The 14,385-nt window shown below is 64.6% G+C and overlaps 1 protein-coding gene across 2 annotated transcripts; it reads right to left on the reverse strand.

Moving 5' to 3' along the window:
* Positions 1–2,114: 2,114 nt before the first annotated feature.
* On the reverse strand, positions 2,115–14,220 carry MYO1G (myosin IG). Of its 2 annotated transcripts, XM_074898196.1 has the most exons (22): positions 14,126–14,220; positions 12,719–12,927; positions 12,553–12,646; positions 11,709–11,874; positions 11,575–11,628; positions 11,134–11,229; positions 10,921–11,037; positions 10,249–10,455; positions 10,016–10,161; positions 9,232–9,346; positions 8,537–8,707; positions 8,385–8,455; positions 7,435–7,509; positions 7,196–7,328; positions 6,143–6,309; positions 5,841–6,048; positions 5,063–5,286; positions 3,823–3,967; positions 3,636–3,740; positions 3,433–3,546; positions 2,539–2,693; positions 2,115–2,451 (listed from the first exon to the last, which is right to left on the reverse strand). In XM_074898196.1, the coding sequence occupies exons 1-22, from the start codon at positions 14,218–14,220 to the stop codon at positions 2,295–2,297; spliced, it is 3,024 nt and encodes a 1,007-aa protein (XP_074754297.1). In that variant the 3' UTR covers positions 2,115–2,294. The 2 variants fall into 2 exon arrangements, with proteins under 2 accessions (XP_074754297.1, XP_074754296.1); XM_074898195.1 differs by lacking the exon at positions 14,126–14,220 and having other exon boundaries at positions 12,719–13,320.
* Positions 14,221–14,385: the final 165 nt, after the last annotated feature.

Below are 14,385 nucleotides of genomic sequence, written 5' to 3' on the forward strand. Positions count from 1 at the left end.
TGGTGAGGGCTGGGATACTTTTCAGGCGCCCTCCTCTGACTCGCTGTCGTTAATTAGCCCTGTTAATTAGCCCTTTTCCCTTGACAACCCCTGTTTTCCCCACAATACGATGACATTTGTGATTCCAGGTCCCCACCCTGTCGCTGTCCCTGGTGATGCCCCGTTCTCCCGGATAAAACCACCACCAGCTCTGTTCATTATCAATAAAATAATGTGGTTTTTCCTATAATACCTCATTAATTTGTTTGATGAGTTTTTTGGTTCGCTAGCAGCTTCCCATGTGCCTAACACTTCCCAAATACCAGCAGGATGGGAGCCACCTTCTTCCACCTGAGAGAAATCCACCTGTTTTCCCACCCCTCCTTCTCCGATTCATCTATCCCTGGGGCAAGGGGACACCGGGTGTTGGGGACACTGGGACACAGGACATGGGCACAGGGACATTGAGGACACCAGGACCCAGGACATGGGGACATTGGGACACTGGGTGTCAGGGACATGGGGACACGGGGACATCGGGATACTGGGTGTCAGCAACATTGGGCATGGGGACAGGGGGACACCAGGAGGGTGGATACTGGGGGCATCAGGGCCATTGGGACACCAGGTGTCAGGGATATTGGGATCCACTGGGACATGGGAACACTGGGACATGAGGTGTCAAGGACACAGGGATGTGAGGACACGGGGTGTCAGGGACATCAAGGCCTGGAGGGCAGGGACATCAGAACACAGGAGCATCAGGACCCAGGAATGTAGGGACACCTGGTGACAGGGGACATTGAGACTCAGGGACCACAGGACACAGGGAGATTGGGACCTGGGACAGAGTGACACCAGAGCACAGGAGCACTGGGTGTCAGGGACATGGGGACCCAGGACATGGGCCCCAGTCCCCCAGCTGTGCGGTGACACCATGGGGACATGTGGGCGTCCCCAGGAGGGAGAGGTGGGGGTGTGGGGGTTGCCGGCCCCACCAGCCCTGGGCAGAGGGTGTGGGTGAGCCCCTCGCCCTGCGGTGCCCTGGGCTCTGGGGGTGCCGAGAGGTCCCAGGTTCCCCCGGTGCTGGGGGGCCCAGCCCAGCCCAGCCCTTCCCACCCCACCCCACCCCACCCCACACTCTCCCTGCTCCATCCCAGCCTATCCCACCAATCCCGTCCCATCAATCCCATCTCAGTCCAGCCCAGCCCACCCCAGAGTCTTCATCCCATCCATTCATCCCACCACATAGGTCCCATCCCACCCATCTCACCACATCCCACCCCATGCCATAGATCCTACCCCATCCCAACTGAGCCCATCCCACCTCACAAATCCCATCCCATCTCACCACATCCCACCCCACAGATCCCACCCCATCCCAGACTTCATCCCATCCATTCATCCCAACTGAGCCCGTCCCACCTCATAGATCCCATCCCAGCTGATCCCATTCCACCCCATCCCATCCCATCTCACCACATCCCACCCCACAGATCCCACCCCATCCCAGACTTCATCCCATCCATTCATCCCATCCATCCCAACTGAGCCCGTCCCACCTCATAGATCCCATCCCAGCTGATCCCATCCCACCCCATCCCATCCCATCTCACCACATCCCACCCCACAGATCCCACCCCATCCCAGACTTCATCCCATCCATTCATCCCATCCATCCCAACTGAGCCTGTCCCACCTCATAGATCCCATCCCAACTGATCCCATCCCACCTCATCCTATCCATCTCACCACATCCCACCCCATTCAGCAGATCCCAGCTCACCCCATCCCAACCGACCCCATCCCATGTCATCCATCTCACCCCATCCCAACTGATCCTGCCCCATCCCATAGATCCCACCCCATCCATCCATCCATCCATCCATCCATCCATCCATCCATCTCACGCCATCCTACGCCATCCCACTGACCCCACCCATCTCACCCACTCCATCCCATAGATCCCAGACTCCATCCCATCTGATCCCATCCCACCCCGCAAGACCCCATCCCACCTCCATCCACTCCACTCTGCCATGGGCTAGCAGTATCCCAAGTTGTGGGGCAGAGTTTCTGGGGGACCCCCACCCCATACTGGGGGGCCTGAGGGGCCCAACCAGGTTGGGGGGGCTCTGGTGGTCCCATCCAGCAATTTATTCCGAGCGCACACGGAGGGTTTGGCATCATCGCGGTGGGAACACGGGGTTCCAGGGCCACAGTGGGGCCGTGGGGTCCTGAGCAGGGGCCAGCGGAGCAGGGTGGTGGCAGGATGTGGCCGAGGGGGCCCCAGTTGAGGGGCTTCCCCGCCCCCCTCATCTCTCAGGCCAGTAAAGCACGAAGCCATCGCGGCTCTTGCCAAAATCGGGGGCGGCCGCGTCCGGCCGCGTCTCCACCGTCAGCAGCCGCCGGCGCCCGCGGAGGCTCAGCTGGATGCAGTCGGAGACCCGGACCTGCAGCTCTCGCTTGGTCCTACAACATCGTGGCGTCGGCTTGAGCGGGAGGGTGGGCTCACGGGGTGCTGTCTCCCCCCTCCCCAAGCCTGAGCCCCTCACTCACGCCCGGCAGTGCTCCAAGAGGACGCCCACCAGCTCGCCCACCCGGTTGTCCTCCACCGGCCGCATCTTGTGCAGGCACACGGCCATGTCCGCCTGGCTCTGGGTGTGGAAAACCACCAGCTGCGCCGTGCAGCTCGTCACGCTCAGCCCCGTCACCTGTGGGGACAGAGAGGTGGCACCGCCGTGGACGGGGCTGCGGGGGGGGAGGGGGGGGCATGGGGACACCGCACAGCCAGCATGGTGGGGACAGCGTGGTAGGGACAGCGTGGCATGGCCAGTGTGGCACAGCCAGCATGATGGGGACAGGGTGGTGGGGACAGCATGGTGGGGATGGCATGGCATGGCATGGCCTATGTCAAAGGGACAGCACAGTGGGGACAGCATGACCAGTGTGGTGGGGACAGTGTGGTGGGGACAGCACAGCACGGTCAGCATGATGGGGACAGCAGGGTGGGGATGGCACAGCATAGCCAGTGTGGTGGAGACAGCAGGGTGGGGACAGCGTGGCCAGCAGGGTGGACACAGCGTGGCATGGCCAATGTCACAGGGACAGCGTGGTGGGGACAGCATGGCATGGTCAGTGTGGTGGGGACAGTGTTGCATGGCCAGCATGATGGTGACAGTGTGGTGGAGACAGCACAGCATAGCCAGCATGATGGGGACAGCAGGGTGGGGACAGCATGGCATGGCCAGTGTCACAGGGACAGCAGGGTGGGGACAGCATCACGCCTCTGTCCCATGGGACTTCACGGCGCCAACACAGATGGCCCCTGCTCCCAACCCCCGGGTGGGAACAGGACAGCCAGGACACCTGGGTCCCCCCAACTCCAGGTGTAGGGGGTGGCCTTGTCCCCCCAGCTACCCTGGGGACAGGGGTGGGGTTGGGGACACTCACGGTGCTGAGGGGCAGTGCCCGCATCACCCGGTACTGCTGCCGGGGGTCCAGCTTGTAGAGGTGCTGGTCTGTCACGAGGATGGCCCGGTCCCGGCTCTTTCCAAAGTGGTTGATCTGTGGGGACAGGCACAGGTGAGGAGACACGCCAGGGGGGGTCACAGAGGTGGTGGCCAGGCAAGACCCCCCCTTTTCCCCCCCCTCACCTTACGGACGTGGCAGGAGAAGAGCACGGAGCTGAAATGCACCTTGTCCTTGAGGGCCTGGAGGCGGCGGGCGAAGGGCAGCGCCAGCGCCGGGTTCTCACTGGGCTGTGGGGAGCCATGGGGTGGGGTGAGGGTGGCACCTTGGGGTGTGCCATGGGGCACGCCCAAACCCACCCCAGACCCTTACCGAGGAGAGGTAATCCCGCGCCCAGCTGCGCTGGCAGCCCCAGTCCTTCCGCAGCCCCCGCAGCGCCTCCATGGCGGCCACCTTGGCCCGGATCTGCCCCATCTCCGACGGCGGGATGTTCTTGATGATCTGCCGCGCTCGCCACCTGCGGTAGGGGACATGCCGCAGCCACGTCACTGGCCCACATCCCCGTCCCATGCTCCTGTCTCCTTCCCGTGTTCCCGTCCTATGTCCCCATCCTACATCCCGGTCCCACATCCCAATCCCAAGTCCCCATTCTATGTCCCCAACCCCATCCCACATTCCCATCTCATGTCCTTGTCCCATGTCCCCAACCCCATCCCATGTTCCCATCCCATGTCCCCTTCCCCACCCCACGTTCCCATCCCACATCGCCACCCCACATCCCATGTCCCCATCGCCATCCCACATTCCTGTCCCACATCCCCATCCCATGTCTCCATCCTCATCCCACATGTCTGTCCCATGTCCCTGTCCCCATCCCACAATCTCGTCCCATGTTCCTGTCCCACATTTCCAACACATCCCCGTCCCACATCTCCATTTCACATACCCGACCCCATCCCACATTCCCATCCTATGTTCCCATCTCATGTCCCTGTCCCACATCCCCATCCCACATACCTGTCCCTTGTCCCCATCCACGTCCCACATCCCCATCCCATGTCCCTGTTCCCATCCCACATCTCACATCCCTATCCCACATCCCCATCCCATCGTTCCCATCCCACATCCCTATCTCATGTCTCTGTTTACATCCCACATCCTATGTTCTAGTCCCACGTCCCTGTTCCCATCCCACATCCCTATCCCACATTCCCATCCCACGCCCATATCCCACATCCCCATCTCTGCCCCCCTTCCCCATCCCATCGTTCCCATCCCACATCCCCATCCCATGTTCCCCTTCCCATCACACATCCCTATCCCATATTCCCATCTCATCTCCCCGTCCCATGTCCCCATCCTGTCCCACATCCCCATCCCACATCCCCGTTCCCATCCCACATCCCCATCCCTGTCCCACATTTCCATCTCACATCCCTGTACCACATCTCTGTCCCATCCCACATCCCCATCCCATCTCCCTGTCCCATGTCCCCGTCCTGTCCCACATCCCCATCCCACATCCCCGTTCCCATCCCACATCCCCATCCCTGTCCCACATTCCCATCCCACATCCCCAGGCCCATCCCCATCCCGCCGTTGGGGCCGGTACCTGCGGAAGAGGCGCTGGCTGGCGTCCTGGAATCTCTCCAGCACGGCGGGCGGCTCCGGCCAGTCCAGGCCCTTGCCGAGGTCAGGGAGGGCGCGGACGCCCTGGAACCGCCGCAGCAGCTCCCGCAGGTGTGTCTTCACCTTCTGCCGCCTGTACCACGCCATGATGGCGTAGGCCGCGCGCAGGTACCGGCAGCGCCGGCGTGCCAGGGCGCCGCGCCATGCCTGCCCAACGCCGGCGCTCAGGGTGGACCCTGCCCCATAGATCCACCCCCCTGTCGCCTCCCGGGAGCGTGGCTGCGGCACCAGGCCCCCAAAATGCTGCTCCCCGCCCCAAAATTCCCCAGTGCGGCTCACGCTCTGATCTGAGGAAATGCTCTGTGTTGTGTCATGCGTCAGCCCCGCGGCCTGCCCCACGCCACGCCGAGCCCCACGCGGTGCCTTGTCCTCTGCCCCACGCTGTCCTCCACATCCCACCCCATGTCCTGCCCCACAGCACACCACATACGATGCCCCACACCCTGCCCCATGTCCCACTCCATGTCCTGCCCCACAGCACGCCCCATATGATGCCCCATGCCCTGCCCCACATCCCCCCCCATGTCCTGCCCCACAGCATGCCCTGCACGATGCCTCACACCCTACCCCACGCCAAGCCCATGCTCTGCACCATCCCGTGCCCCACACTCATCCAGCACCCCAGGTTGTCCCCCCCACTCCAGTCCCGTGTCACCCGGGGGGGAGCTGAGACTGAGCCAGCTCACGCTGCGCGTCCCCACCTTCTGCAGCAGCAGGACGATGATGGGGATGAGCTGCGTCCTCTCCTGCTCGAGGCAGAAGAGGGTGCGGGGCGTGCGGATGAAGACCTTGGTGTGGCCATAAGCCACGTCGTTCTGGAAGCCGTGCTGCTCCAGGAGGGCTTGCGTGGCCTCCCGGTCGGTAGCCATCAGGTGGTTGGGCCACGTGTACTCGCAGGTCATCTTGTACCTGGGAAGGGGGAGCGGTTCCCGGGGTGAGGGGGTGCAGCGGTGGGGTTCCTGGGGGCTGAGGAGGGGTGTGGGGGTGCCGGGGAGGGCTGTACCGCAGGAGGAAGCGGTCGTAGGGCTGGCGGTAGGCGAAGCCGGCGCGGCGCACGCGGACGTTCTCCAGCAGCCCCAGGTAGGAGACCTGGTGGCGGCAGCGCTCCTCGTCGAAGAGCGTTGGCGACTTCTGGTCATTGGGTTTGATGCAGCGCACGTAGTAGGGCTCCTGCAGGGACACGGGGAGGGTGGCACCGTGGTGGCTCCCAGCACATGTGTGTCCTGGGCTGGGGGGCTCCTGGTGAGCAGGGTGGGACCACACCGGGTATGGGTGGTACCGGGATGGGAGGGCTCCGTGGCCTGAACACGTGGCTGGCTGGTATGGGGACACCTTGGCTGGGTGGAGACACGTCAGGTTGGCTCAGGGACGTGCCAGGCTGGCACTGGGACATCTTTGCTGGCTTTAGGACATGCCAGGTTGGCTCAGGGACATGCCAGGCTGGCTTGGGGACATCTTGGCTGGCACAGTGACATACCAGGCTGGCTCAAGGACATGCCAGACTGGCTTGGGGACAGGCCAGGCTCACTCAAGGACATGCCAGGCTGGCTCAGGGACATGTCAGGTTGGCACTTGGACACACCAGGCTGGCTCAGGGACATCTTTGCTGGCTTAGGGACATGCCAGGTTGGCTCAAGGACGTGCCAGACTGGCTCAGGGACATGCCAGGCTGGCACTGGGACACAACAGGCTGGCTCGGGGACACCTTGGCTGGCTCAGGGACATCCAGCCTGGATGGGGACATGTCAGGCTGGACAGGGACATCTTTGCTGTCTTGGGGACATGCCAGGTTGGCTCAGGGACATCTTGGCTGACTCAGGGACACACTGGCTGGCTCAGGGACATGCCAGACTGGCTCAGGGACACCTTGGCTGGGTGGGGACATGCCAGGATGGCTCAGGAACATGCCAGGCTGGCTCGGGGCCATGGCCAGATGCCACAGGGACCTACCAGGCTGGGCTGGGGACGTTCCCACCTGGCCCAGAGACATGTCACATTGGTGCAGGGACACGCCAGGCTGTCCCAGGGCCATGCCTGGCTGTCCCCAGTCCCCTACCTTGGAGGCAAGGTTCTCCACCAGGGCCACGATGGAGTTCTTGAAGAGCGTGCCGGTGGTCAGTGGGCGCTTGGTGACCTCGGTGACGCTCTGCTCGCCGTCAGGCCACATGGCTCGCAGCACCGGGTCCGCGCTGGGGATGGCATCGATGTGGGGCTGGCAGCAGGGGGCCACCCCCCCTCCTGCCCCCCTGGCTGTGGTCACCAGCCTCCCCGAGTCGTGTCCCCCATGTCCCCAACCTGTTGTAGAGGAGCCGTTTGAAGTCCTGGAAGAGTGTGTCCTTGTTCTTGTCCAGGAAACCCTCCACTGAGTACCTAAGGGAGGGGGCCACCATGCTGGGGGGCTCCTCCAGCCGCTTGGGGGTGTTGGGGGGCGGGGAGCTGCACCCCAAGGGACCCAGGCAGCCCTTCCTCCCCATGGTGGGATGGGGGCTGCTGGGGGCACTCAGCCCCACACAGAGGTGACATGTGGCTCTAGGGATGGTCCTGGGGGCACCCGTGGGGGCCAGCGGATTGTGGGGTTCAGTGCTCTGGAGACAGGGTACCCCCATCCCATCCCTGCTGTCCCCAGGGTATGGCACGGTGTGTCCTACACAGCCCCTCCTGCTCCACGGGGCCTCTGAGAACCTCCCAGACCCCGTGGATGACAGTGGTCCCCCAAATGTCCCCCCATGGTCCTAAATGGCTCCCCACAATCCCCTATGGGTCCTCAAAGCCCCACGGTCAACCAAAGCCACCCTATAGTCGGCCAGGGTCCTCCACAGTCGCAGGTGGCCCCCACGTCCTCACAAGGTCCCTCAGAGCCTCAAGGCCACCCACAGTCCCCCAAGGTCCCCCATGACTCCATGGCCACATTCACAGTCCCTGATGGCCACCCCAACTCCCATGGCCCTAAATAACCCCCTGCTAGACCCTCATGGCTCCCCACAGCCTGATGGTCCCCCAGGACCCCCAACCACCTCCCACAGTCCCTCAAGACCCTCCCACAGTCCCATGTCCCTCCCATGCTCCCACATGGTCCCCCATGGATCTCCAAGGTCTCATGGTCAACCCTAGACCCCCCTATAGCCCTACGGTCACAAGTGGCCCCCCACAGTCCCCCCCTGCTCTCCCAAAGTCACCCCCACAGTGCCCCACAGCCACCTGATGACACCCATAGCCCCCCCCGTGTCACCACATTCCCCCCTCACGTGACATCTCCAGCGTAGTGCTTGATGCGGAAGTCCCGGTTGAACTCCATGGTCTTGTCTGTGGGGCAGAGCTGGGGAGCAGGGGGGTGTCAGCCCCCCCACCCCCCACCTATGGGACCCCCACCGCTCCCCCCAGCACCCCCCAGGAGCACCTTGCGGCTGGTGTAGTGGGGGTGGCGGCCGAGGCGGGTGTCCATGGAGGCAAGGAAGAGGGAGTCAGTGACAGTCCCTACGGCCAGGCAGGCCTCGTCCAGCAGCGCCAGGATGCCGCGGTGCGGCTGCTCCACCAGCTCCACGATGGGCTCGTTGCTGAAGTACTCAATCTGGGGTGGTGGGCACGGGGGTGGGCACCCCGAATTGCCCCCCCCAGGCAGCCCGATTTGCCTCCAGGCACCCCAAATCTTGCCATGGCAGGTGATGACATCTTTGTCCCTGCCAGGCGATGCCCTGGTCCACCTCTGTCCCTCTCATGTCCCTCATGCTCTGCCAGGCAATGCCCCCCCTGTCCCCCCCATGTCCCCGTGTCCCTCGCGCTCTGACAGGTGATGGCCCCCCCAGTCCCCCGCCATGTCCCTGTGTCCCTCACGCTCTGGCAGGTGATGCCCCTCTGTCCCCGCCATGTCCCCGTGTCCCTCACGGTCTGCCAGGCGATGCCCCCCCTTGTCCCCCCTGCATCCACGTGTCCCTCATGCTCTGCCAGATGATGCCTCCCTTGTCCCCCCCGTGTCCCTGTGCCACTCACACTCTGCCAGGCGATGCCTCCCCTTGTCCCCCCTGCATCCACGTGTCCCTCATGCTCTGCCAGATGATGCCTCCCTTGTCCCCCCCGTGTCCCTGTGCCCCTCACACTCTGCCAGGTGATGCCCTCTCGCTGGTACTCAGCCTGCTCCTGTCGCAGGATCAACTCGATGAAGAGCTGCTGCAGCTTCTCGTTGCAGTAGTTGATGCAGAACTGTTCAAAGCTGTGGGCAGGGGGGTCAGGACGGTCCCCACTGTTCCCCCGCCATGTCCCCTGCATACCCGCCGAGCTGCACGTCCTGGCCCTCCAAGGGCCCCTCCTGATCCCGGTCCTGTCACCTCCCTGGGTCCCTTGTGGTCCTATCCCTTTCTGTGTGTCTCTTGGGCCCCTCTATGTGTCCCTCCCAAGTCCTGTCCCCTCCTTGAACCCCCCTAGATCCTGCCACCTCCACTCGTCACTCCCAAGCCCTGTCCCCTCCATGTGTCGCTCCCGGGTCCTCTCACCTCCCTGTGTCTCTCCTGAGTCCTCTCCCCTCCATGTGTCCCTTGGGCATCCTCCCCCACTATGTGTCCCCCCTCCCAAGTCCTGTCTCTCCACGGGTTCCCTCCACGTGTCCCTCCCGGGTCCCATCCCCTTCCTGTGTCCCTCCTGGGTCCTGTCCCCTCCACGGGTCCCCTCTTGGGTCCTATCCTCTTCCCATGTCCCTTCCAGGTACTGTCCTGTCCACGAGTCCCTCCTGGGTCCTGTCACCTCCATGTGTCCCTCCAGCTGTCCCTCCCAGGTGTCCTCCTGTCGCCCCCCATCCCATCCTTCCCATCCCCACTCCCCCCACTGCATCCTTCCCATGTCCCATCTGTCCCCACGTGCCCTCCCCACCCCTGGTCCAGGTGACCTGTTGGTGTCAAAGATCTCGAAGCCATAGATGTCGAGGACGCCGATGACAGTGCTCTTGCCATGCAAGCGGGCGTCATAGCCGTGGGTGGCGATGCTGGCGTTGATGCGCCCCACGATCCAGCAGAAGAGCCGCTCATAAATGGCCTGGGGACAGGGACAGCGTGGTGGGCACCCATGGGTGCCAGGGGGGGGACGGGATGACACCCCTGTCATCCCATGTCCCCTCCTCACCTTGGCGCAGGCGTCGCGAGCGTAGGCGGCCTCCTTGGGGCTGTGGCCCTTCTCGATCAGGTCCCCGCCACCGGTTGCCACAGTTCGCGTCAGGAGCGCCTGGCGCAGGCTGTCAGGTGCCGTGGCCGTCAGCTCGGCCAGCGCTGTGACCTGCTCTGCGTCCTCCATCGCCGCTGTCTCGCCCTCCGCCGTGAATTTGATGTTGCCCTGGGGTGGCCGCACAACGTCATGTTGGTGGAGGAAGGTGGGGGGACACCCGGGAGCCCCCCTGAAAGGGGCTGGGGTGTCCCAGCACCATCCTTTCCTGCACCACAGGCTGGGCCATACAGGGCTATACTGGTCTGTATTGGGCTGGGCTGAGCCATGTTGGGCTGTACTGGTCTGTATTGGGCTGGGCTGAGCCATGTTGGGCTGTACTGTTTTGTTTTGCACTTGGCTAGGCTACACAGGGCAGTACTGGTTTGTACTGGGCTGGGCTGAGCCCTGCTGGGCTGTACTGAGCTGTGCTGGTTTGAACTGAATGGTTGTCCTTGGGGGGGGGTGGCAGTGGTGCTGTACTTGGAGGGTCCATACTGGTGCAGGACAGGCTGTACTGGTGCGGGGGGCCCACACTGGTTGGGGGGGAGGCTATACTGGTTGGGGGGGGCCCATGCTGGTTGAGGGGGCTCTTACCAGGTGCAGGATGGCGCTCAGGATGCGGCGCACGGAGCCCCTCTCCTCCGGGGAGAAGCCGATGACGGCCATCGCCTCCTCCACCACTCGGTAACCAGCCGCCTCGTCCCCACAGGCCTAGGGGGAGAGTGAGGGGGTGTGTGTGTGTGTGAGGGGCTGGGCCACCCCATCCTGCCCCCTCCCTTCCCTCCCAGCCCCCCCATCCCCACTCACGCTGCCCTGGGCACCCTCCCGGGTGCAGCGGTAGGCGCCGGGGTCGGGGCAGAGGTGCAGTGCGGCCAGCACGGCCGGGGGGGCTCCCAGCAGCAGCTGTGGGGTGTGTGTGTGTGGGTATCAGCGCCTGGGGGCGTCGGTACCCCCTGCCAGTGTCCCCTGGCCTGGCTGGTGCCATCTAGGATCCCCCACCCTGTCCCAGCCTGGCCTGTCCCTCCCCATCTCATCCCATCCTATCCACCCCATCCCATCTCACATATCCCATCCTTCCCTTCCCTTCCCTCCCCTCCCCTCCCCTCCCCTCCCCTCCCCTCCCCTTCCCCTCCCCTCCCCTTCCCCTCCCTTCCCCTTCCCTTCCCCTTCCCTTCCCCTTCCCTTCCCCTTCCCTTCCCCTTCCCTTCCCCTTCCCTTCCCTTCCCTCCCCTCCCCTCCCCATCCCACCTGGTAGAACACGTGGAAGTTCCTCTCCCCCGGCTGCTGCTGGATGATCCGGGACTGGAAGGGGGAGTGGGGGGTGGGTGCCCTGCGGTGCCCCCCCCTCAGCACCCCCCAGCCCCCCTCCTGCCGGCCCCCACCTTCTCCAGCAGGTAGTTGTGGATGTGCCCGCCCGTGGGGTCGCCCTTGAAGTCGAAGTTGATGTCCATGTACTTGCCGAAGCGGCTGGAGTTGTCGTTGCGGTTGGTCCTGGCGTTGCCGAAGGCCTCCAGGACGCAGTTGGACTGGAGCAGCACGGCCTTCACCCTGCGCGGGGCCGCACCGCCTCGCTCGGCTCGGCTCAGCCCAGCGGCGCTGCAGCCTCCCCGATGGACACAGACCACTGCCCCCCAGTCCCCCCATGCCACCAGTATGGCTGTGGGGCACCCTCAGTCTCCCCACACCTTCCCTATGGTCACAGGGCTCCCCAAGACCACCCCCAAAGCCACAGGGCACCCCCAATCTCCCCACACCTTCCCTATGGTCACAGGGTACCCCTGGTTCCCTCCACACCTTCCCTATGGACACGGAGCACCCCAAGACCACCCCCAGAGCCATGAGGCACCCTCAGTCTCCCCACACCTTCCCTATGAACACAGGGTACCCCAAGACCACTCCCCACAGCCACGGGGCACCCCCAATCTCCCCACACTGTCCCTATCGACATGGGGCACCCCAAGACCACCCCCAGTCTCCCCACACCTTCCCTATAGACATAGGGTACCCCTGGTCCCCCCACAACTTCCCTATGGACATGGGGCACCCCAAGACCACTCCCCACAGCCACGGGGCACCTCCAATGACCCCACACCATCACTATGGACGTGGGGAACTCTGGTCTCTCCACTCTGACCCCACAGACAGGACCACCAAGCCCATACCCCACACCCCTCCCTCCCACCGGCGCCGTGGGGCACCCCACACTCCCCGTGGGGCTGCACCCACCTCTCCACCTCGGCGCGCTGGCTGGGGTTGGTGATGGCGGCGATGTACTGCATGATGTACTTACTGGCCTCCGTCTTGCCCGCCCCACTCTCTCCTAGCACGGAGGACAGGAGCTGGGTGAGGGCACCCACCCAAGGGTGCCCCCCACCCACCCGTCGGTCCCTACCCGAGATGACGATGCAGGTGTCCTTGGCGCGGCGTTTCATGGCCTTGTAGGCGGCGTCGGCCAAGGCGAAGAGGTGCGGTGGGCGCTCGTAGAGCTCGCGCCCGCGGTACTGCTCCACCGCCGGCGGCCCGTAGAGCGCCAGCGCCCGGTACGGGTTCACCGCCACCACCACCTCCCCGATGTAGGTGTAGATGCGGCCCTGTGAGAACCTGCGCACAGGGGGGGCCGTGGGGGGGGCCGCTCCATGGGGTGCTGTGCCGTGAGGTGGCCCCCCTGCAGGGTGCTGAGGTGTGGGGTGGGATGGTGGGCTGTGGGGCAGGATGTGCGCCCTGTGGGGTGCTGTGCTGGGGGGTGTGACGGTGTAGAGTGGCACCCCATGGGGTGGGGCAGGGTGGCATCCTGCAGGGTGCTGTGCTGTGGGGCAGGATGCACGCCCTGTGGTGTGCTGTGGGGTGGCATCCTGTAGGGTGCTGTGCCATGGCGTGGGATGGCGGCCTGTGGGGCGTGGTGCTGTGGGGTGGAATGGTATCTTGTGGGATGTGATCCTGCAGAGCAGCACCCCGTGGGGTGCTGTGGGGCAGAGCGGCATCCTGCGGGGTGCTGTGCTGTGGGGCAAGATGCATGCCCTGCGGGGTGCTGTGCCATTGGGTGGGGTTGCATCCTGCGGGGTTCTGTGCTGTGGGGCAGGATGCACACCCTGTGGGGTGCTGTGCTGCGTGGTGGGATGACATCCTGTGGGGGGTAATGCTGTAGAGCGGCACCCCATGGGGTGCTGCGGGGCAGAGTGGCATCCTGTGGGGCGCTGTGCCATAGGGTGGGGCGGTGGCCTGTGGGGTGCGGGGCAGCATGTCTGCCTTGTGGGGTGCTGTGCTATGGGGTGGGATTGACACCCTGTGGGGTGCCATGGGGCAGGGTGACACCCTGTGGCATGCTGTGCCGTGGAGTGGCACCCCCGCGGTGTGCTGTGGGGCAGGGCATCATCCTGCAGGATGCTGTGGGATGCTGTGGAGCGGCACCCTGTGCTGTGGGGCAGGGTGCACGCCCTGTGGGGTGCTGTGCTGTGGGGCAGGACCACGGCACAGTCAGAGCACCGGGCACCAGGGTGCCTCCCCATGGGGTCTGGGCTGTGTGTTATGGGGCAAAGCACCCCCCAAGAACCATGCTATGGGGCAGCACCAAGCACTGTGGGGCAGGCAGGAAAGATGGGGGCCCCATGGGTGCACACCTGCCCCCCGCCACCCTCTTCCCCAGCCCCCCAACCCGCGCTGGGAGTGGGGCCGTGCCTCAGTTTCCCCCCACTGGGCACCGCCCGGATGCTTCCGCATCTCTCCTGGCGGGGGTGGACTCAGGGTGACTGGTCCCCCCCCACCCCCGCAGAGGGTGTCCCCCCCCACCCTGGCCCCGTACCGCAGGCGCAGGTTCTCCAGGAACTGCTCCATCGTCACCTCGTCCAGGAGGACGAAGTCGGCTTTGCCAAACTCGGGCCCCTCCAGCTCCGCCATGGCACCCGCTTCCTGCCCCGCCAACCGCCGCCGCGCAGGCGCAGGGCAGGGGGGGGACACACAACACCCTGTCACCTCCCACCGGGTGACACCGGGGCCATCCAAAATTGGCGGGGTGGGGACTTCACCCCGCGCCCTCAAGGCCGAGCTTGACACAGCAAAGTT

The sequence above is a fragment of the Athene noctua genome, chromosome 2 (assembly GCF_965140245.1).
Source record: "Athene noctua chromosome 2, bAthNoc1.hap1.1, whole genome shotgun sequence".
NCBI classification, from domain to species: domain Eukaryota; kingdom Metazoa; phylum Chordata; class Aves; order Strigiformes; family Strigidae; genus Athene; species Athene noctua.